The sequence below is a fragment of the Eptatretus burgeri genome, chromosome 10 (assembly GCF_056783735.1).
Source record: "Eptatretus burgeri isolate ZD-2024b chromosome 10, Ebu_testis_v1, whole genome shotgun sequence".
NCBI classification, from domain to species: domain Eukaryota; kingdom Metazoa; phylum Chordata; class Myxini; order Myxiniformes; family Myxinidae; genus Eptatretus; species Eptatretus burgeri.
The window spans coordinates 92,642,545-92,669,796 of record NC_140970.1 but is presented as its reverse complement, the minus strand read 5'-3'; the positions used below and the strand labels follow the sequence as shown (position 1 = coordinate 92,669,796).

Below are 27,252 nucleotides of genomic sequence, written 5' to 3'. Positions count from 1 at the left end.
GATGATAATGTGAACAGCACACGTAGAAAAGGATGTCTTCAGAAACCAGGTTGATCACTTCTCTGTTCTAATACTGAGTTCATAATATCAGTCTCAGTAACAGTCCCCATGATTATAAATCCAATGACCATCATGTCTCTGACCCGTGAAATCAGCTGTAACCAATTACTCCGAATAAATAACAGCAACTGTTTCGCAAAGAGCGACAGAAGTTGAAAATATTCCTTCCAGCTCAGAACAAGCCAATGTCTGCATTTACAGTGGTGAGAAATAGTTTGTGAACCGTTTCAAATTTTCTGTATTTCTGCATAAATCTGACGAAAATGTATTCAGATCTTCATCAATGTTCTCGCAATAGATAAAGAGAACCTGAATAAACAAATATCACAAAAAAATCGACTTTTTCCATGTATTTATTGAGCAAAATGATCCAACATTCAATTTCTTTGTCAGAAAAAGTATGTGAACCTTGACATTCAGAGACAAGTGGCACCCCCTTGAGCAGTAATAACTTCAATCAAACGTTTCCTGCCATTCTGTTGTAGATATATTTGTGTTTAAGATTGTTGTCTTGCTGCATGACCAACTTTCTGTTTAGCTACACCTCATGGATGGATGAACCTGAAATTCTCCTGAAGAATTTGCTGGTATATTCCAAAATTCATGGTTCCATCAATGATGGCAAGCCGTCCGGGTCCTGAAGCAGAAAAGCAGCCCCAAACCATGATACTGCCACCACCATGATTTACGGTTGGATTGAGATTCTTTTGTTGGAATGCAGTGTTTGGTTTTCGCCAAACATACCATTTCTCATTTAAGGCAAAACGTTCCACTTTCGACTTATCTATCCACAGAACATTCTTCCAATTGTCCTCTGGACCATCTCGGTGTTATTTGGCAATCATGAGATGGGCAGCAATGTTGTTCTTGGAGGTCAGTGGTTTCCACCTTGCTATCCTCCCATGCACACCATTCTTGTTCAGTGCTTTCCTCATGGTGGACTCATGAACACTGACGTAAAAAAATGCAAGAGCGACCTGAAGATCCTTCAGACATTACCCGATGGTTCTTTGTGACCTCCTGGATTATTGTACACCTTGCTTTTGGAGTGATTTTCATTGGACGACTGCACCTGGAAAGAGTAACAATGGTGTTGAATTTTCTCCATTTGTACATTATCTGTCTGACAGTGGATTGTGAAGCTTGGTGTTGGCTTTGCAGTTTGGGTGGCTGGCTTGGGATCCTAGGGTACTGAGTTTGAGCCTTGTTGACCACTGAATTAATAGCAGGTGGAATTGATTCAGCCTGTCATCCTTCCGAGGTCACCAAAAGGAGAAACAGTGTACTGGTAATCGGGACACTGCATCAGTGGCATAGCTGTGTCCCTTACCAATGATGCAACCAGCAGCCATAAGGAGAGAGAGAGACAGAGAGACAGAGAGACAGAGAGACAGAGAGACAGAGAGACAGAGAGACAGAGAGACAGAGAGACAGAGAGACAGAGAGACAGAGAGACAGAGAGACAGAGAGACAGAGAGACAGAGAGACAGAGAGACAGAGAGACAGAGAGACAGAGAGACAGAGAGAGAGAGAGAGAGAGAGAGAGAGAGAGAGAGAGAGAGAGACAGAAACAGAGACAGAGACAGAGACAGAGACAGAGACAGAGACAGAGACAGAGACAGAAACAGAGAGAGAGAGACAGAGACAGAGACAGAGACAGAATTGGTGGAGCCTAAAATCTTTAGAAATGGTTTTGTAGAATAAATTTTATGTTTTTCAGATTGGACAGGGTCAACGAAACACACTGCTGATTGCCATCCCATTGATTGAAACACCAGACTGCAATTACCCCCAAAATTGAGCTGATTAACCTGGAGGTTCACATTCATTTTCCAACAAATAAATTGAATGTTGAATCATTTTGCTCAATAAATAAATGAAAAAGTAGATTTTGCTGTGTGATATTTGTTTAACCAGATTCTCTGTATCTATTGATATGAGTTCGATGAAGATCTGATCACATTTTAGGTTAAATTAATGCAGAAATACAGAAAATTCCAAAGTGTTCACAAATATTTTCTAACCACTGTAGACTGCAGAGCACACTCTTGGATGGTATACAAGTGGCAGGTTTCACAGCAAAGAAAAAGGGGAGAAAGAATCAGAACAAACATGAATTTTTCAAACCATACATGAAAGACCTTGGGCCTCGACTAAATCAAAGATGTACATTGATGCCCTCACAGAATCTGGAAGATCAGTTTCCTTGGAAATTTTGTGTGTTTGCGTTGACATTTTGAAAAACTTGTTTTTGATGTTAAAACAGCCTCTGGTGGTATCGGAATGTTTGATCGGAAGTACAATAGGCTGATCTTGACCTGTTCTAAACCGGTAGAGAATATATATTCGAACTGTTTTTGATTTTTGCTGAAAAAATACATTTCATGAAATACCTGCTGTTGATTTAGACACAGAGCTTGTTTTCCCTGTGGCTGCAGAGGCTGTAGATACGACGTGAGTTGTTGCAATTGACCCTGGCTGAGACGTATCAGTGGCAGAGACTGCTGTTACTCCTGATGTTTGACCTGAATGAATAAAAAAACATTCTATTTTGTGAAGGATATTGTTGAAGTTCAAATAAATTCAAAATTTTAGTGAAGGAGGAAGCCATTTCAGCCATCATGCATCCACACCGATGATCTGGTACATCTACACATAAGATCAAGCAACCACTGACATCAGTGTGAATTGAATAACTCAATGCAGAGATTTTTCACAAGATACCAACACACAATTTCCAAAAAATTTCAAAAGATAATGTAGAGTGTCAGAGCTTCTTAATCTACCATAAAAATGCAAACAGAACGAGTGAAGGGTGGCATGCTCTGAGGTGCTGCGTTCTTTGTTGGTACTGCTGAATAAAAAATGGCATTTTCCCATGAAGTCAAAACTCATTGGTTAGCAAACACAGGCAGGAAACCCCAATGATGAGCACTCCCAACAAATCAAACCGAAATGATTGAATTATTAACATGTGGGTTACGACGATGTCATAAACATTTGATGAATATGTTGCAAGCAAGAAGAACTCGATGAATGAGATGATTATGTGAACAACACATGTGGAAAAGGACGTCTTCACAAACCAGGTTGATTACTTCTCTGTTCTCAAATAATGATGTCAGACGAGCAGTCTCAGTAACAGTCCCCATTAATATAAATCCAATGAACATTATGTCTCTTTCCCGTGAAATCAGTTGTAACAAATTACTCCAAATAAATAACTGCAACTCTTTCGAACAGAGGGATGGAAATCGAAAAAATTCCTGCCAGCTCTGAACAAGTCAATTCCTTCATTTTGGACTGCAGAGCACACTCTCAGATGGAATACAAGTGGAATACACTCTCAGATGGAATACAATTTATTGAGCAAACTCAGATGGAATACAGTGGCAGGTTTAACAGAAAATATAAAGGTTGGTGAATCAGAATAAACATTATGAATTTTCCAAACACGAAATGATGGGCCTTTGGCTTCGGCTGCATCTCAGATGAGCATTGATCGAATCTGGGAGTTGAGTTTGTTTGAAATTTTTGTTATTTTGTACGTTTGTTCTGATATTTTGGTAAACTTGTTTTCGATGTTAGAACAGCCTCTGGTGGTATCGGAATGTTTGATCTGAAGTACAATAGGCCGATCTTGACCTGATGGAAACCGGTAAAGAATATATGTGCAATCTTTTTTTGATTTTTGCTTAAAAAATACATTTCATTGAATACCTGCTGTTGATTTAGACACAGAGCTTGTTTTCCCTGTGGCTGCAGAGGCTGTAGATACGACGTGAGTTGTTGCAATTGACCCTGGCTGAGACGTATCAGCAGCAGAGACTGTAGTTATTCCTGATATTTCACCTGAATAAATAAAAAATAATTCGAGTTTGTGAATGACATTGTTGAAGTACAAATAAATTCATAATATTAGTGAAGGAGGAAGCCACTGACGGTCGTGTGAATTGACTAACTCAATACAGAGATTTTTCACAAGATACCAACACACAATTGCCCACACTTTTCAAAAGATAATGTGGAGTATCAGAGCTTCTTAATCTACCATAAAAATGCAAACAGAACGGGTGAAGTGGCATGCTCTGAGGTGCTGCGTTCTTTGTTGGTACGACTGATTTTAAAATGGCCTTTTCCCATTAAATCAAAGCCCATTGCTAATCAAACACAGGAAGGAAAAGTCATTGATGAGCAGGTTACCACTCATCAACCCTAAATAATTGAATTATTAATGTGTGGGTTACAATGATGTCATAAACAAATGATGAGTATATTGTAAGCAACAAGAACTCTGTGAATGAGATGATAATGTGAACAGCACACGTAGAAAAGGATGTCTTCAGAAACCAGGTTGATCACTTCTCTGTTCTCAAATACTGAGTTCATAATATCAGTCTCAGTAACAGTCCCCATGATTATAAATCCAATGACCATCATGTCTCTGACCCGTGAAATCAGCTGTAACCAATTACTCCGAATAAATAACAGCAACTGTTTCGCAAAGAGCGACAGAAGTTGAAAATATTCCTTCCAGCTCAGAACAAGCCAATGTCTGCATTTACAGTGGTGAGAAATAGTTTGTGAACCGTTTCAAATTTTCTGTATTTCTGCATAAATCTGACGAAAATGTATTCAGATCTTCATCAATGTTCTCACAATAGATAAAGAGAACCTGAATAAACAGATATCACAAAAAAATCGACTTTTTCCATGTATTTATTGAGCAAAATGATCCAACATTCAATTTCTTTGTCAGAAAAAGTATGTGAACCTTGACATTCAGAGACTGGTGGCACCCCCTTGAGCAGCAATAACTTCAATCAAACGTTTCCTGCCATTCTGTTGTAGATATATTTGTGTTTAAGATTGTTGTCTTGCTGCATGACCAACTTTCTGTTTAGCTACACCTCATGGATGGATGAACCTGAAATTCTCCTGAAGAATTTGCTGGTATATTCCAAAATTCATGGTTCCATCAATGATGGCAAGCCGTCCAGGTCCTGAAGCAGAAAAGCAGCCCCAAACCATGATACTGCCACCACCATGATTTACGGTTGGATTGAGGTTCTTTTGTTGGAATGCAGTGTTTGGTTTTCGCCAAACATACCATTTCTCATTTAAGGCAAAACGTTCCACTTTCGACTTATCTATCCACAGAACATTCTTCCAATTGTCCTCTGGACCATCTCGGTGTTATTTGGCAATTATGAGATGGGCAGCAATGTTGTTCTTGGAGGTCAGTGGTTTCCACCTTGCTATCCTCCCATGCACACCATTCTTGTTCAGTGCTTTCCTCATGGTGGACTCATGAACACTGACGTAAAAAAATGCAAGAGCGACCTGAAGATCCTTCAGACATTACCCGATGGTTCTTTGTGACCTCCTGGATTATTGTACACCTTGCTTTTGGAGTGATTTTCATTGGACGACTGCACCTGGAAAGAGTAACAATGGTGTTGAATTTTCTCCATTTGTACATTATCTGTCTGACAGTGGATTGTGAAGCTTGGTGTTGGCTTTGCAGTTAGGGTGGCTGGCTTGGGATCCTAGGGTCCTGAGTTTGAGCCTTGTTGACCACTGAATTAATAGCAGGTGGGATTGATTCAGCCTGTCATCCTTCTGAGGTCAACAAAAGGAGAAACAGTGTACTGGTAATCGGGACACTGCATCAGTGGCATAGCTGTGTCCCTTACCAATGATGCAACCAGCAGCCATAAGGAGAGAGAGAGACAGAGAGAGACAGAGAGAGACAGAGAGAGACACAGAGACAGAGACACAGAGAGAGAGAGAGAGACAGAGACACAGAGAGAGACAGAGACAGAGACAGAGACAGAGACAGAGACAGAGACAGAGACAGAGACAGAGACAGAGACAGAGACAGAGACAGAGAGACAGAGACAGAGAGACAGAGAGAGAGAGAGAGAGAGAGAGAGAGAGAGAGAGAGAGAGAGAGAGAGAGAGGATTGGTGGAGCCTAAAATCTTTAGAAATGGTTTTGTAGAATAAATTTTATGTTTTTCATATTGGACAGGGTCAACCAAACACACTGCTGATTGCCATCCCATTGATTGAAACACCAGACTGCAATTACCCCCCAAAATTGAGCTGATTAACCTGGAGGTTCACATTCATTTTCCAACAAATAAATTGAATGTTGAATCATTTTGCTCAATAAATAAATGAAAAAGTAGATTTTGCTGTGTGATATTTGTTTAACCAGATTCTCTGTATCTATTGATATGAGTTCGATGAAGATCTGATCACATTTTAGGTTAAATTCATGCAGAAATACAGAAAATTCCAAAGTGTTCACAAATATTTTCTAACCACTGTAGACTGCAGAGCACCCTCTCGGATGGTATACAAGTGGCAGGTTTCACAGCAAAGAAAAAGGGGAGAAAGAATCAGAACAAACATAGAATTTTTCAAACCATACATGAAAGACCTTGGGCCTCGACTGAATCAAAGATGTACATTGATGCCCTCACAGAATCTGGAAGATCAGTTTCCTTGGAAATTTTGTTATTTTGTGTGTTCGTGTTGACATTTTGAAAAACTTGTTTTTGATGTTAAAACAGCCTCTGGTGGTATCGCAATGTTTGATCGGAAGTACAATAGGCCGATCTTGACCTGTTCTAAACCGGTAGAGAATATATGTTCGAACTGCTTTTGATTTTTGCTGAAAAAATACATTTCATGAAATACCTGCTGTTGATTTAGACACAGAGCTTGTTTTGCTAGTGGCTAATGAGGTTGGTGACACCACATGAGTTGATGCACTTGACCCTGGCTGAGATGTTTTACTTTTATCAGTCATAGAGTTTGTAGTTCCTCCTGATGTTTCACCTGCATAAATAAATCATTCGATTTTGTGAAGGATATTGTTGTCGTACAAATAAATTCAAAATTTTATTGAAGGAGGAAGCCATTTAAGCCATCATGTCTGTGCTGCATCCACACTGAAGATCTCCCAAAGTCTGGCAACAATGCGAATTAAACAAATATTTCCATGCAGAGATTACCACCAGGATACTGTTGCACAATTACCAACACTTTTCAAAAGATAGTGTAAGAACGTCATAATGTACCACCAGCATAACCCACACTCTGCGCGACATGTTGGGGTGGGTGTGTTTGAGAAAGGAACTGATGCAGAGTATCAGTAGTAATTTTACTTTAATGCAGTAAGTGGAATACGATTTCACTGTTTCAGAACCATTTTATTTACTTTTTTTTGTACCACGCACCTCATATGGTCTTTGAGATAATGCAAGCCGAATATCACGTTACTCGAGCGCAGAACAAAGTCGAAGATAGCGCGACACGAAACCACAAACTCGGAAATAATATTTAACATATAATGCAAAGTAAATGGGTGAAGGGTGGTATTCTTAAAGATACAGCGTTCTGGCCAAGAGTACCAGCACACAATTGCCTCTGCTTTTCAAAAGATGTGAAGGCACTTTCACTTCCACCTTCAAATTGCAAACAAAGCGGATGAAGGGTGGTATGCTCTGAGATGCAGCATACTTTGCTGGTACTGCTGATTCAAAACGGCTGTATTTTTGTTCCATCAGAACCTGTTGGTATTCAGACCCAGGCCAGAAACTCCAATGACAAGCCTGCTCTCAGCTCGCTATCCAGCAGCTGCAAAACGCAGGAAATGGTTTATTTTGTTGTTGTGGAACAATGTCATGATTTTATGAGTACATTGGAACATGCATGGGAATGAGTTTGGAACATCTGTGCGAATTGCTGCTGCTGTTGTTCCTGTCGATGCTGCTGTTGCTGTTGTTCGAGTCGTTTATCTGGACATCTACCTGGATTGTTGGGTCTTTCAAATAATGTCAGAACAGGATTTGGAAGGAACATCCCATTAAGTTTCAATCACACGCTTCGTTTAATTTCTTTGGTGTCGAGAATTCATTGGGAGCGCATCCGAAACAGCAAACACATCGAGCGATTTCACATGAGTCTCTCCTTCCAATTCATCAGAAATGTTCGTCAAACAGTTGGCATTTGTAAGCATAGCTTTTCGTGCAGAGTGCTCTAAAACTGAAATCTGTGGTTTTGGAACATCAGCTAAACAGTTTGCATTTTGTCCCGTTCCACTTCTGTTTGGAATATTTTGAGAGGAGGGGGAAACACTGAATGGGAAAGAGGAGCGAAAAATGTTTCTGTTTGGAATACTGTGGGAAAAGGAGGCTGCTTGTTTCTATTTTGAGGAAGTTCAACTGATACACCCATTGAATAAACAAATTATTTTCTCCATTCTAATTCCATTGAAGCAACTCAGGTCAGGTCAGGTCAGGTCAGGTATGAGAGCGTGCGCCGGAGCAGCACGTCACTGCATCCACTTTCTGCCAGTACACCACAGGCCTCTGTCTGGCCATCCCCCAGGCTGATACCTGGCCCATCACAATCCCGTTGAGATGCCAATCAACTTGCTGCAACCATGAGGCACGTGGTCGAACCGTTGTCTTCCTCCACTCACGAGGCTCCTTCGCTGAGAGGATGAGCATCAGGAAAATGAGCCACATGTCTGTACAGCTGCAGCAACTCCCTAAATATGATCTTCCTCTCTTCCAAATTTTTGGGGGGTATAATCCAGCAGAATAGACGAACTCAGAAACTCCCTGAAATTATCTCTCATGTCCCGAGTTTTTTCTTGCACCGGAGAGTATCTCCACATTTATTTTGTCGATCCTTGAATGTCACACATCAGGTGGACTGGCCGGTTAGCCGAGAGGTAGGTGCCCTCACCTCGAAGCCAGGTTCAAATCTTGGCGCAGCTATAAACCCTGGGTTTGAATCACAATATTGTCTCACCTGGATTTGAATCTTGGCCCAGTGATAAACTGTCATCCTGGTTTTTCACTGGCAGGGCGAGGCATCGTTGTGTGCACTATCCCTCGAACGATCGTTAAATTGGGCATCCCTTCTACATGTATTAGTTGATGAATGTTTAATATTGGATGGTGTCCTTTTGGAAGAGGAGGCGATCATTAACAGGGCACCATGGACAAATTCCAAATTGCTGCTCGAACCGACAGCTTGGCTCCAGAAGTATCCGGGCGGTATTTATGTTTGTTCGGGAGTTTGGCTCCGGACTTGTCGGACAGGAGTTTGTCTCCAGACGGGAGTTTGTCTCCGGGCCATGTTTATCGGATGACTGGTAGAAAATGGATTTCAGACATTATTTTGTTTCCATCTTCACTCTTATTCTATGCAGAATCATTTTGAAGAGACGATATGAATCGTAATGAACGCTCCACCACACGTCTGGCTTCCCTTCCTCTCACCTCACAGTCTTCCCTTCCCCCACCCCTCCACGCCCCTCCTCCCTCCTCTCTTTTTCTCACCACCTCTTCACTCTCCCCACGCTCTCTCCCCCACCTGTCTCTCCCTCTTCCCCACTCTTTTACTCCCTCCATCCTTTTGTATTCCCGCCAGTGAAGTGTCGGGTGGTACTTGCTATTCCACAATAAAGAACTCCCACCTTGCATTGTAATTATTTGGAATCTGATCTTCATCTCATTAGACATAATTCTTGTTGCAGCTGCAAACATCAGGTGAGTTGTCAAACCAGTTACAGAGATTGTGACTTCTCCGAGTATTTCATCTGCACAAACAAGTCATAAGACTGCGAAGGAGTGTTTTGAAAGAAAAATAAATTTGAAGTTCGATGCAGGAGGAAGCCATTTGTGCCACACTATCGATGATGAATCACATCAGATCTCCCAACTACTGCAGGCAGTATGAGCTTTTGATATTTTCTGTGTTTGTGTGGACATTTTGGTAAACTTGTTTTTGATGTTAAAATTGCCTCGTATTGTGTCTGAAAGTATGATCTGAAGTGCAAGAGACCGGCACTGACATCTTCTGAACCGGGAAGGAATATTCCATGTAATCTCTTTTATATTTTTGCTTAAAATATACATTCCATTAAAATAACTGCTGTTGATTAAGACACACTACTTGTTTTACCTGTGGCTGTCGTGATTGTAGATATGACGTGAGTTGTTGCATTTGACCCTGGCTGAGACATATCAGTGGTAGAGACTGTTGTTACTCCTGATGTTTCACCTGAATGAATAAAAAACATAATTAGAGTTTGTGAAGGATATTGTTGAAGTACAGATCAATTCAAAATTTCAGTGAAGGAGGAAGCCATTTCAGCCATCATGCATCCACACCAATGATCTCATACATCTACACATAAGATCCACCAACCACTGATGGCAGTGTGAAATGAATAACTCAACACAGAGATTTTCACAATATACCAACACACAATTTCCTACACTTTTCAAAAGATAATGTAGAGTGTCAGAGCTTCTTAATCCACCATATAAATGCAAACAGAACGAGTGAAGGGTGGCATGCTCTGAGGTGCTGCGTACTTTGTTGGTACTGCTGATATTAAAATGGCATTTTCCCATTAAGTCAAAGACAATTGGTAATCAAACCCAGGAAGGAAAAGTCATTGATGAGAAGACTACCAACTCATCAAACCGAAACCATAAAAGTATTAACGTGTGGGTTACAACGATATCATAAACATTTGATGAGTATATTGGAAGCAGGAAGAACTCTATGAATGAGATGATAATGTGAACAACACATGTAGAAAATGATGTCTTCATAAACCAGGTTGATCACTTCTCTGTTCTCAAATACTGATTTCAGACGAGCAGTCCCAGTAACAGTCCCCATGATGATAAATCCAATGACAATCATGTCCCTCACCCTTGAAATCAGCTGTAACCAATTACTCCTAATAAATAACTGCAACTTTTTCGCAAAGAATGACAGAAATAGAAAATATTCCTTCCAACTCAAAACAAGCCAATTCCTTCATTTTGGACTGCAGAGCACACTCTCAGATGGAAAACAAGTGGCAGGTTTAACAGAAAATATAAAGGGGAGAATGAATCAGCAAATAAACATAAATTTTCCAAACCCTATACGATTGACCTTTGGCCTCGACTGCATCTCAGATGTACATTGATGCCCTGATAGAATGTGGAAGATGTTTGTTTGGCATTGTTGTTTTCCGTGTTTGTGCTGGTGTTTTGGTAAACTTATTTTAGATGTTAAAATCGCCTATGGCTGTTTTGAAAAGTTTGACCTGAAGTACAATAGGCCAATCTTGACTTGTTCTAAACTGGTGAGGAATACATGTACAGTCTCTTTGATATTTTTGCTTCAAAAATACATTTCATTAAAATGCCTGCTGTTGATTTCGACACAGATCCTGTTTTACCTGTGGCTGTAGAGGTTGTTGAGACTACTTGAGTTGCTGCACTTGACCCTGGTTGAGATGTTGTATCGGTTGTAGGTGGTCCATTTCTATTAACTGCATAAAGAAATAATTACACATTGTGAAAGATATTGTTGTACTATAAATAAATTCCAACTTTATTGGAGGAAGCCATTTGGGCCATCATGCCTGTGCTGCATCCACACATATGATCTCCCAACAACTGCCAGCAATGCTAATTTAACAAATAATTCCATGCAGAGATTATTCCCAGGATCCTGTTGCACAATTGCCAACATTTTTCAAAAGATAGTGTAAGAACTTCATCATGTCCCATATAATGCATACTAAGTGGGTGAAGGGTGGTATTCTCTCAGATACAACGTACTGGCCAAGAGTACCAGCAGACAATTGCCTCTGCTTTTCAAAAGATGTGAAAGCACTTTAACTTCCACCTTCAAATTGCAAACAAAGCTGATGAAGGGTGGCATGCTCTGAGATGCAGCACACTTTGCTGGAACTGCTGATGCAAAACAGCTGTTTTTTTGTTCCATCAGAACCTGTTGGTATTCAGACCCAGGCCAAAAACGCAATGGTAAGCCGACTCTCAGCTTGCTATCCAGCAGCTGCAAAACGCTGAGTACATTGGAACATGCATGGAAATGAGTTTGGAACATCTGTGTGTACTGCTGCTGCTGTTGTTGCTGTTGTTGTTGCTGTTGGAGTATAATTAATCTGGAGATCTACCTGGATTGGAGGGTCTTTCAAATTATGTCAGATCAGGATTTAGAAGGAACATCCTATTAAGTTTCAATCACACTCTCGGTTTAATTTCATTTGTGTCGGGAATTCTTTGGGAGCGCATCCGAAGCAGCAAACACATCGAGCGATTTCACATGAGTCTCTCCTTCCAATTCATCAGAAATGTTCGTTAAACAGTTTGCATTTGTAAGCATAGCTTTTCGTGCAGAGTGCTCTAAAACTGAAATCTGTGAAGTTAGAACATCAGCTAAACCGTTTGCATTTTGTCCTGCTCCACTTCTGTTTGGAATATTTTTCGAGGAGGGGACATATTGAATGTGAAGGAGGGGGGTATAATGCTTCTCTTAAGAATGCTGTTGGAAAAGGAGACTGCTTCTTTCCATTTGAGGAAGTTCAGCTCTTACACCCATTGAATGAACAAATTCTTCTCTCCATTGTATTTCCATTGAAGAAACTCAGGTCAGGTCAGGTGTGGGAGCGTGCTCTGAAGCAACACGTCAGTGCATCCACTTTCTGCCGGTACTCCACAGGACTCCGTCTGGCCATCGCCCAGGCAGATGCCTGGCCCATTCCCATCTCTTTGAGATGCTGATCAACCTGCTGCAACCACGAGGTACATGTTTCACCCGTTGGCTTCCTCCACTCATGATCCTCCCTCGCTGAAAGAATCTGGTAAGCAGGATCAGCATGAGGAAAATGAGCCACACGTCCATACACCCGCAGCAACCCCTTCTACCGTCCTCTCTTCCCGCTTTTTGGGGGTATAATCTAGAAGGATAGACAAACTCAGAAACTCCCTGAAATCATCTCTCACGTCCTTTGTTTTTTTCTTTTACCGGAGAGTATCTCCACATTTATTTCCTCTGTCTTTGAATATTGCACACAGGGTAGACCTGCCAGTTAGCCGAGAGATACATGCCCTCACCTCGAAGCTGGGTTTGAATCTTGGCCCAGCTATAAACCCAGGGTTTGAATCACAATGTTATCTCGTCTGGGTTCGAATCTTGGCCCCACTTTAAACTCTCATCCTTGTGTTTCACAGGCAGGGTGAGGCATCAATGTCTGCACGATCTCTTGAATGAACGTTAAATTGGGCATCTCTTCTGCTTGTATTCGTTGATGAACGTTAAATATCCGAGTGTCCTTCACGAAGAGTACGCGATCATTTACCGACAAGATGGACAAATTCCAAATTGCTGCTCAAACCTACAGGGGGAACTGCGTCCATGGCACTGCCTTGCCCCTGCAAGAACTGATGCTAACACACAGCTACGTGCTACATCCAAATGACAACACATAATTTGTGCTTTCTCACCATTCTTACCTATTCTCGAAATTTGATAAATTATGTCTTGTGAGATTATTAATTTGTTCCATCTGAATTGAAATTGTGAGTGTCTTCCTTTTGCATGGAGATATCATCAGCTCGGCTCTCAGACAATTTGAACACTATCATGTTGTCATTCCATCTTTCCCAATCCCTGTCCTCTCTTATTATTGCAGCATGGTTTCTTATATATCGGAGGACCATAAAACTTGTCTTCTTTGGTCTTCATATCTCTCGTTGTTGTCCTCTGTAAAGACACCAAGTCTATCCTTCACTTCTTAGAATAGCCTATCGAACATTTCATCTTGGTCAGGGTCAGTGTAAACTTACAGTGTTAGTCACAATTTGGTCATATTATCTGTGGCTTGACTCATTGTAGTTTGCTTTATAGCTAGGCTATCTAATTTCGCATTTATATTTGTCATCGTTGGAAGATTAACATTGCAGGACACATGGACTCCGTGAAAATACTTCCAGAAGTCAAAGTCGATCTGAAACATGACCCAGGATCTTACAACAGACTAAACATTGCCAACCCAAACAAAAACATCACAATTTTACCACCAGAATTGTGGCTAAACTCCTCGAGACATGTTACACACGTAAAACTTCTGATCCAGGTTACTTATCCTTTCAACTCCCGTGTCCTTCCTTTCCCCAGATTTGTATTTGCGTTTCACTGATAAAAGGAAATCTCTTTTCCGAGGTAGACACAAAACATCCAAAGTGTCAAATGGATAAGATGGAAAATCTGCTGGCTGGTGACAGCAAGCCTATATAGCACCTCTTCTTTTACGTTGTACGATGGTTACTGCATCAACATGCGAGTCCTGTCTGCTTGAAATATAGAGGTGTGCAAGCTTGAAACTCACTCCAAACACTACTTCCATCCTAAACTCAGTTCCCTAGTCATAAACATCGAAAAAGGATATGTGGATAATCCTTAATTACAGAAAACAAAATCTGCCAAAAATTAAAGTGTTATCCACTCCCATGCATGCCTACACTCGCACTGGAGTGATGGATGCATTGCAGAGTTGAACAGAGAACTCCGTGAGCAGAGACAAGTGAATGAAGTAGTTCCTGAAAGAGTGGAGATCAGTTGGCGAGTGAGTTCCTCTGGCACAAAGCCAAAGGGGTGGAGAAGAGTGAGTGAGTGGAGTTGGATCAATGGGCGATGAGCGGAGCATCACACCACTGGTGGCGTGAAACAGCTCAGGAGCGCGTCTCTGGCCCAGAGCAGAGATGTGCTGCTAGGTGTGACAGTTTGCTGCCCCTCAGCATCTTGTAGACCATCTTCTGTTTCATCACCATAATGGGGCTATTTCATTGTGTCTTGTTATCTCCCTGTGTCTGTCCACACCACCTGTTTGACTGAGCTGAGCATCACATGTCTGGCATAAAGTTCATTTTTTTCAGTCAAAGAGGAGGTTCAACAGCTGGCTGTGGCATAGGAGCAGAATGTAGCAGCTGCACAGAAAATACCAATGACAAGGAACCACAACGGTTTCATGCCAGATGGAGCTGACAGCAGAATGTTCATTGTATGAATATTAGCAGATGCTGAAACATAAATAAATGGACCTCCAGCACAGAATCTTGCTTCCACTGCACAGATTTAACAGTCAGTGAGGTAATATATACACAGGAGTGGCACCTTTGCCAAATAGTGAAAAATAAATTGGTCTGAGGGGTCCGCATGAACTGCATGAAAAGACCAGGACCATGTTGGGCCACAATGTTGACCATAACAGCATAACTGCATGCCATGGATGTGAGTGTTTAGAGGAGAGGTAGGGGCTGGGGAGGGTGGATTTGTGGTTGGCCGTGACTTGCTGTACTTTGCAGCGCAGTTAGGGTGCACTAAGCAGGAGATTATGTAGTTGTGTTTAATTTTGTCTGTTGGCTGGTTTTGGAGTGAGGTCCGTTGCCCTTGCCTCTTTTGATTTGGCATCTGCCTTCCCAATAGAAATAGTGCAAAGTGGGTGATAATAAATTATAGAGGGATGAAGGACACAAGCATGAAGAGGAAGGGGTGAGGGTGGGGGAGAGAAACATTAATGATGACAAGTAAAAACGATGAGTAGAGAGGGAAAGCAATGAGAGAGTGTGGATGAAGTACATTCATCTCAGCTCGTACGTGCCTGCAAAGTTTGTAAAACCAACAATTTCACATTTTTCAGACAAAATATCCAATTGATTGTTTTTCTGTGGTTTTTGTAATTTTGTTTTGAAACAATCTTTTCAATCAAGTTGATGCTGTTTTTTTCAATGAATCAAAGGTAATTAAGCAATCTCTGAGTTCTATATTTAAATAAGATTTTGTGAAACGTGTGTGGGATTGAACAGGAATTTATTCCTCACCCACACAGCTGATATTGATTCGGTCATAGCCATTTTCACAATCACATTGGTACAGGCCGATGGTGTTTGTGCAAATTTCGTTCTTCCCTCTGCAGTTTGAGGTTCCAAGTTTGCATTCATCGATGTCTGTGAGACAGGAACAGATTAGTGAAACATTGTTATTAACCATTAGTTTAATTTGTTACGATTATACAAGATAGTTAAACTTACATTTTTAACAAATACATCCTCTTTGTGATTTGTTTAGTTTTTTGTTTATATCTGTTTCTACCTGAAGTGCCTTCAAGTCTGGGCTGGAAACAAGTTTAAGTACAATTTCTCTCAAACACACAATATTCTCATTTTACCTTCTTTTCTCACTTTTAGAAGAGCCTCATTCTTCATTAGAAAATATTTAATCCATCAGTTTTATTCTTTTGTCCATGACTATATCAGGCATGAAATATGTCATTGTTATTTTTGGACGAGGTGTAAATCCGCTGCTTTTTTAAAATACGGCAAGATCAATAGTACAATTGAGAGAGGGGTGCTGAGTTGAGAATGTAATAGAAAAAAACAGAAGGAAGACGGCGGCATTGGAATGGACGGGAAGAAAAAGGGAAGGGAGGTTGAATGGATGGGAAGAAAAAGGGAAGGGAGGTTGAATGGACGGGAAGAAAAAGGTAAGGGAGGTTGAATGGACGGGAAGAAAAAGGTAAGGGAGGTTGAATGGACGGGAAGAAAAAGGTAAGGGAGGTTGAATGGACGGGAAGAAAAAGGTAAGGGAGGTTGAATGGACGGGAAGAAAAAGGTAAGGGAGGTTGAGCAGGCGAGGAGGAAAGGGGGATGGAGTGAAGTGGGGAAAGATTTAAAATTCTGCTTTGTTATATTAATACTGTTTGGTGAATGCTAACATGAGAATTTGTTTTTCCTAAAATTCTCCTTTCTTTTGAAAGTATATATTTGTTTTCAGATGGGTTTAATTGCTTGCTGCTACCTCTTGCTTGTTAACCAACAGGATGGCACAGAGGTAGTGCACTTGTGTTTTACCTGTCTAGTCTTAGTTCAATTCTTCACTCGACTATAATCTATCAGATTGGTGCTTTGAAAGCAAGAATATTGCATCAAAAAGTTTTTCGTCTCTCAAATGACCATGATTTGTGGGTTGTGGGCCCATCTTCCAGGATTGACTTCTGGTTGATGTTGCAAATTCCAGGATGTCTTTGAAACGAGTTGTTGAACAATGCTGACATGCTTTCCAAATAACAAATTCCTGCTCGAACGAACTCGACACAGTGCAATCCACAAGTTGTGGCTTGAGCACCCTTTCAACTTATGTGAAACAAAATGGTCGATGATCTGAGCCAATGGTGTTTGTGCTGGAGGCAAGTATCAACAACATCTCTTGTTTGTTATATTTAATAGGAATGGCCTTTCAGCATGTTAATGTATCTGAACATTCAGCATATCAATCCACCAATATATGTTTAACTATTCATGTCATTTGGCTCCATGATCGTGAGTATGATTTCAATGCATCATCCAAAAGGGCAAATGAAAGGTGGAGATGAAACATTCTCAATACTGCATGGACTGTCTTGACCATTAATTGCATAACAATAAATAAAGTCAAGATGGCGACCAAATAACATCCGTGATTATGAAGAATTTGGAGCAGCAGTGTTTTGAGCTCCCTTGGGATCTTTTAGTTACCGATAATTGCAGACAGAAAGCATCTCTTCTGAATAACTTTGCTGCAGCAAACTTGATAAACAATGGGAGTTTGAATATATTCCATTCCCCCCACCCCACCGCCCCCCAAAATATTTCCCGAAAACCTTACCTTCACATTTTCCTGCAGAAAGGTTTCCATATCCAGTGCGACATTCACACAGGTAATTTCCATTTCCATTTACACACAACGTGGTGTTCGGATCACAATCGTTGATGCTACTTTCACATTCATCAACATCTGTGCAAACCAATCCATTGCCAGCAAATCCTCCCTTGCAGGTGCAGTTATAGCCACCATCCATATTGGAACAGGTTGCATTGGAATGACAATCATTATTCCCTTTGCATTCATCCACATCTGTGTAACATGAAAGGAAATTTTTCAAAATTATGGCAGTACATTTTAATTCAGTGAATTTAGTTATTTTAACATGAAATATACAGCATTTCATTGTGATATGTAAAATTCTACAAGTAGTATTTTCAATGGTTATTAAAAAAATTATTTTGAGACTGGAAAAACAGTTTGCTGAGAAACAATAGGGAACTTGAACTGCAATGAGGGTAGTAAGTATAACATGGAATAATGAAATAACTAGAACAAGCAATCAAAGATTGCATACACTCATCCAGACTTGTTCAGTGTGGTTTTATAATACTTATTCTGTGGACATACTCACATTCTAATTGTACCATACATACTTTAGAGACGTACTCACATTCTAATTATACACACTTTATGGAGGAACTCAGTTGAAAAAAGATAACGAGTCCTGATCCTGGCTACCATGAGGTAGTGACTGTGGCCTGTGTCAGTACATTCTGTGCAGGCAAACAGCCAAACAAGCACACAAACAAACAAACAAACAAACAGAGAAGAAAGATGAAATTCGTCTTCGCCCAACGGTGAGTTCCAAGACACCCACCGGCAACCTCAAGGACTGTGGTCTTGAAGGCACTCCACAACTCTTCAGGATCTCCCAAAGCACCCAGACCCCCCCAAATCCCCACTCAGCCTGCTTGCAAGCTCCTCAGCTACCCTCTCATCCTTGATCTTGCCAACGTCAAGCCGAGGCTAGGATGGTACCATTCTCCTGGATTTAAGTTGCAACTTCAAAGTTGCTACAACAAGCCTGTGGTCAGTATTGAGGAACTGAGCACTCCAGTAGACACTGCAGTTCTGGATCATCCTCCAGCAACCATCAACGAGCACATGGTCAATTTCTGTCCTATTATTTCCTTTTTATTACCACCTGCTCTGTCCACAACATTTGTTTGACTGAACTGATCATCACGTATCTGGCATCACGTGTTTTTTTAACATTCAAAGAGGAGGTTCAACAGCTGGCTGTGGTGTCGGAGCAGTGAGATTTTCGCACAGATTAAAGCACAAGAGCATGAATACATATTATTTCAAGAGCCAATCGTTAAATGTGTCGGGGTAATTTGATATACGACATGGAATTTGTTTATTTTATAAAAAGCTGACCATATGGATTGGTATTAAAGAAAAACTCACCCATGCAGGGATCTCCTTCATAGCCTCTCTCACATGAGCAATTATGAGAACCAATCATGTTCAGGCATATTGAATGATTTCCACAGACCTTTTCACTGTTACATTCATCAACATCTGATATCGAAGAAATACAGAACAAAAATATTCAACTCATATCATCATCACGTCCCAAATTAATTAATCGTAAACAACAAAATATGAATAAATGTCATCAGAATGCATGGATGAAACAAGGATATTCAGACAAATCTATCTGTCCCATAAAATCTGTTGCATAACTGAAACATTTTTTGAGAGAAATTATTAAAATGTCTCTTGCATAATAAATTGTTAATTAATTGAACCAGTGTGGCAGTCTTTCCATGGGATAAGCGATTTGAGGTAAACAGTGTAGGCATCATGAAAGCGCCCAACTATGAGTAACAGATGACTATTAAAATTAATCTGATCATGATCTAGTTAAAATAATTCAGCGCATGAATCAAGCCAACACACCTTCACAGGAAATATCACCGTTTCCAACAAATCCTTCCCGGCAGGTGCAATTGTAGGTTCCATTCAGGTTGATGCAATCGGCATTTTTCACGCACGCAGTTGAATTGTCACATTCATTGATATCTGTTGGAAACAGGACATGAGTATATAAAGCAGTCATAGATTTTCAGACTTGAAGAACAAGCAGTGAATTAAATGTTATTGTTCACAGAAGCTGAACAAACAACATTTGAGGGGTAATACAAGTTAGCAGTAATTCTGGAAATCCAGATGAAGATCTCACATGAACTATTTTTTGCTCCTAAATTCAACGATAACACTTTTTAAACGAATATGGGCAATTCCGCAGTTAGTAACATTCTCATTATTTAGATAAGAGTCCTTTCTCTATCTGTGGATGTAAAGTCTCATTAATGTCACCAGAGATCAACCTAGTCTAGACGTAGAACAGAGCAAAGAATGAAATCATTTCATGAAACATTCTAGAAGAAAGAACTGCTTTTAATGCCGGTTAGTAACGTTACAAAAAAGGACGTTACTAACCAGCATTAAAAGCAGTTCTTTCTTCTAGAATGTTTCATGAAATGATTTCATTCTTTGCTCTGTTCTACGTCTAGACTAAGTTGATCTCTGGTGACATTAATGAGACTTTACATCCACAGATAGAGAAAGGACGCTTATCTAAATAATGAGAATGTCCCTAAAATGTAACGTTACTAACTGCGGAATTGCCCATATATTGATTGTTTAATTTTGATGTTTTAGGTTTTGATTAAGGCGGTATAATTGCACAGTTTTTTACTCCACAGGCAATTGTCAGGATGTTATTCTACACATTGTTGGTTCAAATGCACATCAGTTTAATTCATTATTCACTGACTTTGAATCAGCAGACATTACTGATTTGTTTTGAATCACTTGATTAACTTGTGCTGGACAATCATTCTTTCCGGATTCAATGTTACCTTTGTGTCTTTTGCATCTGGGCCTCTCATTTAGCCTTGCCCACTACCAAAGGGACAGGAGAGGGGATTGAAATTGATCTTTTGGACAGTCAATATGTGAGTCCGCATGCAGATCTACTTTCATATTGATCGTTCACTCCCAATAATAAATATAATTTATATTCCCCGACGAGTCTCTGCAAAGGATTCAATGTTCCGTCTTCTTGGTGTTGAAAAAGCCTGTGCCCGTTCTTGATTTTTCAGCGATCACACACCATGCAAGAAACTTAAGTGGAAAGGGAGCAAACTTAAACTGGGCCCAACATGCTGGAACGAGCAAGTGATGCCTCATTTCGGAAAACATGTTGAAGCAAGATTGCTTGAGTTCCAAAAAAGAATACATTTACACAATATCATATATGTATTAAACATGTTAAAATATTGTGCTCATCACACATGAAGAATATGAAGCAAAGAAAAAAGAATACAAGACAATCAAAAACTTTGAAGGTACTGTATTAGAAAAATAGAGAGATTCCCTCCACTGATCTAAAGTCTGTAACATTGCTTGTACATAAATCTAGTGCAAAAATATCAGTAGACATCGTTTTGATCACCAATGAGTTCTGACTAATAACATTAGCACACAATGGACAGATGCATACAGCTGGAGGAAGTTTAATCTGGGAAACCCACATCATTAGCCAAGATTTTAGATGTGAATGCAAGCACACCAACCCAAGTTTACAAGAATACCTCTCATCCCTCTCGTCCCCTACCCTATTGTTATGATCGCATACAATGGGAGATATTCACACTAGAGAAGCAGCCAGACAAATATTTTGGCAAAATAAATCAGATCTTCTCTTTTATGATTTCACCTCAATTATACAGACGAGGTGAGTAGCCTGGTATTGAAGGATCAAAGCTTTAATAATAGAGCTCTCTCTCATGACAAACATTGTACTTGGCAACTTTTCTATTTGGCAGCCAAAAAGCATTTTCTCTTGCATGGAACACAACATCACACGTGATGATGGTTCAAAACCACGAACTCTACACTTTTGGTGATAAAGGCAGATTAGTATTCATTGATTATTAATTAAAATTTATCTTTATGGTGCTGGTAATGAATATCCACGACATGTTTCCTGCTATAATTGACATGCTGAATATCAAGATGGCTACAAGTGAGATAGAGAGAGTGGAACAGTCACCATTTTTGTAATTATACAGACAACGTTAGTGATGAGTATAAACAAATATCCAGTCAAATTTGAACCAAATGAAATCGCTCCTCCTGTGACACAAATTAAAACTGTCAAACACCAACATTCCCATCAAAAATGTCATGCAATATTCCATCCAACTAATCATATCTTTTAAAAATGCAATGTGCCATCAACACCATTAATAAAAGCAATTGCCTACCTTCACATTTATGGTTGTCAGATGCTGAAACAATGTAGCCAGAATTGCAGCTGCAGTTGTAATTAGCATACATGTCATAACAATTATGCTCACATGGGTTGTTCCTGCAATTATCATCATCTGTAGGAAAGAAACAAAAAAAATCCTTTTTTGTGATTTGTTTCTCATCTTGCATGACATAAACATTGCAACTGTGGAAGTGGAAATTTTGGAGTGACGACATTTTCACACTGAGAGACCTGAAAATGTGTTCGGCATTTTTTAATTTCACAAAGCGGGCACAAGGCTCATGAAAATTTCAACAAGTTAACCATGTGAAACCCGGGCCTGGTGTGTTGGCGCAGTGGTTAGGGCAGCGGCTTGGGATCCAAAAGGTCCTGAGTTCAAGCCCCGTTGAGCCACTGAATTAATACACCAGGGGGCTGACTCAGCCTGTCATCCTTCCGAGGTTGGCGAAATGAGTACCAGTGTACTGGGCCGGTGTATACCCCGGTTAAAATAGGTGTACCATATCCCTGTGTCGCAAGAGGCGACCAGGGTTGCGTCAGGAAGGGCATCCGGCGTAAAACATGTGCCAAATCACTATGCAGATCATACGGATGATCCGCTGTGGCGACCCTTAACGGGAGCAGCCGAAAGAAGAAGAAGAAGAACCATGTGAAACCCAGAGAATGCTAACATAGGGAGAAAATAGCTTGCAATGCAACCAGAACTGAAGAGAAGCAAGCATCAAAGCATACTTTATTATAAACAAAGGTGTATGAACCAGGTCCAAACAAAACATAGTGTAGAGGTCTAAACAGACACGTTATTGATACAAGTACCAAAGTTAATTGTGCTAACAGATCGAGACTTTTGCAATTTTGAATGCATGATGCACTTAAACAATCTACTTTTTCTTACAATAACAGACTGCAGCTAAGCACGTTTGGGCATGCAAGGACCATATATGATCGTGAGGAGAGGCAAAATACATGCAGATAATATTCCTTGGGGATGATGGTGTACAGAAAACCACACATGTGTGCTCTTTTAGCAATTAAACTGGATGGAACCAATGAAACACGAATTGCAAAATACAGCAGGAATTTGCAGTGAAGCACATCAGATTGATAGTTAATTGAATGCAGAGATGACTAAATTAATAAATGACCGTTTTTGCAGCCATTTTCCCCTGCTGTGCAGGGGTTGGGCTTTTTCTTGAGGCAATGTTTTATGGCCGGATGCCCTTCCTGACGCCAACCCTGATCGCCTCTTACGACACACAGGGATATGGTACACCTACTCTAACCGCGGCATACATCGGCACCAGTACACTGGTACTCATTTCACCAACCTCGGAAGGATGACAGGCTGAGTCAACCCCCTGGTGTTAATTCAGCAGCCAACGGGGCTTGAACTCAGGACCCTGGGATCCCAAGCCGCCACCCTAACCACTAAGCCAACACCAGGTTTAGATGACTCAATTAATGACGTAAGAAAACCTGGAAATGGTCACTCGATTGCCTGTTTTAGCCAAGCTTGTGTGTCATACCATGACGGTTGTAGTTTGTTTCGGGAAACCTTGAATTTGGCTTCAAATAATGAACTATACTTTACATTTAATTGTGGAAGCTGAAGTACAGTACTGTCGTTGATAAATGTGAAGATCTTCGCTACACATGCTGACCAAGTGCGTCGCTTGCTACTCACTACAGCGTGACTGGCAAGTGTATGCATCTGACACCTGCATTTTTGTGAGCTCTGCAACTGTAATTTCTCTAAAAAAGGAAAACATTGATTTGTTCCTAAATTTGTGCTTCTCCATTGTATCACAAGATTTGCCAGAATTGATTTAATGTGAAAATTTCAACTTCTGCAGTTTTCCAGGATATAGCTTAAACAGCGGGAGCTTACAGAATGATTATTCAAATCAATATGTGCCAGTCATTATCATGGAGGAATTGGCATGACATCATGGCAAGGATAAATAAGTAAAAACGAACTCACTTTCATAGTTATGTCCAAGGGGTTAACAATATTGTTTTTTTAAAAAACATTAATGTCAAATATTCAACTGTTGTTAAAAGTACAAGGATTCTATAACACCTCAAGGTCTTTTCAAGTACAAACTGAAAGAGAAAATTTGTAGTTTGTTGAATTTTAATTGGTGAAGCAAGCTGATTTTTTTGGTCAGAGAGGGAGGCTTATGACCTCAAGACTTGGGAACTGTGAGCTCAAACCTCATAACAAACTAAACCCGTTTCCTCATGTGCGAGAAGCTAAAGGCAGGGTTAAGCAATTGGTTAACTTTGTCTGTCTGTCAGTCTACAAAGTCAGTTTACGATTGAGGAACAATGTAACTTCAATTGAATGATATATTTTGAACACGAATCGAAACACAAACCTGCAGTTTAGCAGTAATTTGTATCTGAATTTGTCCCGATGGTGCATGCGTGGAGAAGAGTACGATTTTTTTTGAGTGTCTGCCTGCCTGGCAGTCAAATAAAATAGAAAATCATTCCAAACAGGAAACCTACTGTTTTTTTAAGATGTCATGAAAGATGCTAAGAACAGGTTTGAATAACTAAAGTAATGTGCTCAATCAGGTGGTGTAAAAGACGGTGCATCAAGGATGGGAAACTTCTGAAATTTTTTTTTTCTACAGCCTTTAAGATCTTTATTTTATTTCAACTGAATTATATATTTGGACATCTTTGTATACAAATCGCTTTCTTGGCACTTTTTGTTTTTTTCTTGGCACATCTTGGTTTTTGCTTGAAAGCCAGGTGACAGGTTTTTGCTTGGAAGCCACATGACGGGTTTTCAATTGGAAGTCATGCCAAGAGTTTTTCATTGCAAACCATGCCACAGGTTTTTCCTTAGAAGCCATGCCACAGGTTTTTCCTTGGAAGCCACGTGATGGGTTTTTCCTTGGAAGCCATGTGACGGGTTTTTCCTTGGAAGCCATGCGACGGGTTTTTCCTTGGAAGCCAAGTGACGGGTTTTTCCTTGGAAGCCATGCCACGGGTTTTTCATTCGAACCAATGCCAAAGGTTTTTCCTTGGAAGGCATGTGACGGGTTTTTACTTGGAAGCCATGTGACAGGTTTTTCCTTGAAGCCATGCCACAGGTTTTTCCTTGGAAGCCATGCCACAGGTTTTTCCTTGGAAACCATGCCACAGGTTTTTCCTTGGAAACCATGCCACAGGTTTTTCATTGTAAGCCATGCCACAGGTTTTTCCTTGGAAGCCATGTGACGATTTTTCCTTGGAAGCCATGTGATGGGTTTTTCCTTGGAGGCCATGCCAAGGGTTTTTCCTTGGAAGCCATGTGACAGGGTTTTTCCTTGGAAGCCATGTGACGGGTTTTTCCTTGGAAGCCATGTGATGGGTTGTTCCTTGGAAGTCATGTGATGGGTTTTTGCTTGGAAGCCATGCCACAGGTTTTTCCTTGGAAGCCATGCCACAGGTTTTTCATTGGAAGCCATATGACGGGTTTTTCCTTGGAAGCCATGTGACGGGTTTTTCCTTGGAAGCCATGCCACGGGTTTTTCATTCGAACCAATGTCACAGGTTTTTCCTTGGAAGGCATGTGGCGGGTTTTTACTTGGAAGCCATGTGACAGGTTTTTCCTTGAAGCCATGCCACAGGTTTTTCCTTGGAAGCCATGCCACAGGTTTTTCATTATAAGCCATGCCACAGGGTTTCCCTTGGAAGCCATGTGATAGGTTTTTCCTTGGAAGGCATGCCAAGGGTTTTTCCTTGGAAGCCATGTGACGGGTTATTCCTTGGAAGCCGAGTGACGGGTTTTTTCTTGGAAGCCTTGTGACGGGTTTTTCCTCGGAAGTCATGTGACGGGTTTTTCCTTGGAAGCCATGCCACAGGTTTTTCCTTGGAAGCCATGCGAGAAGTTTTTCCTTGGAAGCCATGTGACGGGGTTTTCCTTGGAAGCCTTGTGACGCGTTTTTCCTTGGAAGCCATGCCACAGGTTTTTCCTTGGAAGCCATGTGACGGGTTTTCCTTGGAAGCCATGCCACGGGTTTTTCCTTGGAAGCCATATGACGGGTTTTTCCTTGGAAGCCATGTGATGGGTTTTTCCTTGGAAGCCATGCCACAGGTTTTTCCTTGGAAGCCATGTAACGGGTTTTTCCTTGAAAGCCATGTGACGGGTTTTTCCTTGGAAGCCATGCCACAGGTTTTTTCCTTGGAAGCCATGCCACAGAGAACAAACTTAAAAAGACACCAACCAGTGTGCTTCAAGGAAAACAGAGAACAAGATCGTAACCATACCATGAACATCAATTATAGCAAGGGTTCTTTGGCATATTATAATCCAAGATAATTTTTATCAGATCCTTGCATAACCTTCGGTATGATGGAGTTTGTAATTGTGCAAAGTGGAAGTTTTTGGTCAGATTAACTTGCAACCACCTATAGTGTCCCAAAGGGCAAAGCAGTTGTCCTTGGATGGCTTATTCGTTAATCCGACCAGTGTAATACAATAACTATTCTATACCTCTCGGTGGCGGAAAATAATTATTCCTTCCAGTTGTTTAAACTACAGTGAAAATTTCTGGTTGTTCGATTGTGAGATCAAGTGGACAACTTGTGGCAAAAGTGTGCACAGTAATTTATTTTTTGAATAATTGCAGTTTGTATGAAGCAAGATAATTGACGATTGCATTATTTAAACTGGAGAATGTATTTACTGGCATGTTGTTTGTGCTGAAACATTCCCACATAAGATGCATGACAACTACCATACACTAGATATATATTTTTTCCAAGTGCTCACAACAGCAGATTGTTTAAATTGTGGCAACAAATCTTACCAAAGCACTTGCTGCCATTCCCAACAAGCCCAGGTGGACACGAGCTGCAGTTGAAGCCCGATAAGGGAGCTTTAAAGTCTGTACAATTGACTCCAGGGAAGCATGGGTTGTCCATACATGAGTCAAAATCATCGCTGCAGTTTGAGCCAGTGTAGCCTTGAGTACAATTGCAAGACGCAACCTGCATACAAGGAAATAGATGTTTGTTGCTGACAGCGAGGTAGAACTTCATGGAAAAAAAAACGGTTCAGAAACACAGTAAAAACTCCTTTCTATGGAGAATCAGGAAAGGCTAGGGTAGAAAGACACCCACACACACGGCAATATAAGACATTGATCATGATATATTTGAACCTATCAATAACAACAAGCTCCACCATGTTCCCATCTGGGTACTTGCCACGTGATGTACAAGTATCATAAAGCAAATGCTCAGATGGGAACAATAACCAGTCACCTTAAAGTAGTGGGGATGGGATGGTGAAGTTTATTTACAGGGTAATATATATGTCTATGTCACATTCTATTGTTCGGACCCCTATTTTTGTGTGTAACTTTA

General features: G+C 40.6%; 1 protein-coding gene across 4 annotated transcripts in view; it reads right to left on the bottom strand.

Moving 5' to 3' along the window:
* Nucleotides 1-27,252, bottom strand: part of LOC147019126 (uncharacterized) — a 106,311-nt gene that overhangs the window by 31,325 nt on the left and 47,734 nt on the right. Inside the window, exons 24-34 of one of the 4 annotated variants that reach the window (XM_085899933.1) lie at nucleotides 26,694-26,874; nucleotides 21,881-22,000; nucleotides 19,506-19,628; nucleotides 19,011-19,124; nucleotides 17,601-17,849; nucleotides 15,779-15,904; nucleotides 11,329-11,421; nucleotides 10,050-10,148; nucleotides 6,768-6,908; nucleotides 3,781-3,912; nucleotides 2,454-2,585 (exon numbers count right to left, since the gene is read on the bottom strand). In XM_085899933.1, the coding sequence (XP_085756059.1) occupies nucleotides 2,454-2,585; nucleotides 3,781-3,912; nucleotides 6,768-6,908; nucleotides 10,050-10,148; nucleotides 11,329-11,421; nucleotides 15,779-15,904; nucleotides 17,601-17,849; nucleotides 19,011-19,124; nucleotides 19,506-19,628; nucleotides 21,881-22,000; nucleotides 26,694-26,874 (1,510 nt within the window). The remainder of the gene's footprint in view (nucleotides 1-2,453; nucleotides 2,586-3,780; nucleotides 3,913-6,767; nucleotides 6,909-10,049; nucleotides 10,149-11,328; nucleotides 11,422-15,778; nucleotides 15,905-17,600; nucleotides 17,850-19,010; nucleotides 19,125-19,505; nucleotides 19,629-21,880; nucleotides 22,001-26,693; nucleotides 26,875-27,252) is intronic. The other 3 variants (XM_085899934.1, XM_085899936.1, XM_085899937.1) reach the window with 3 other exon arrangements.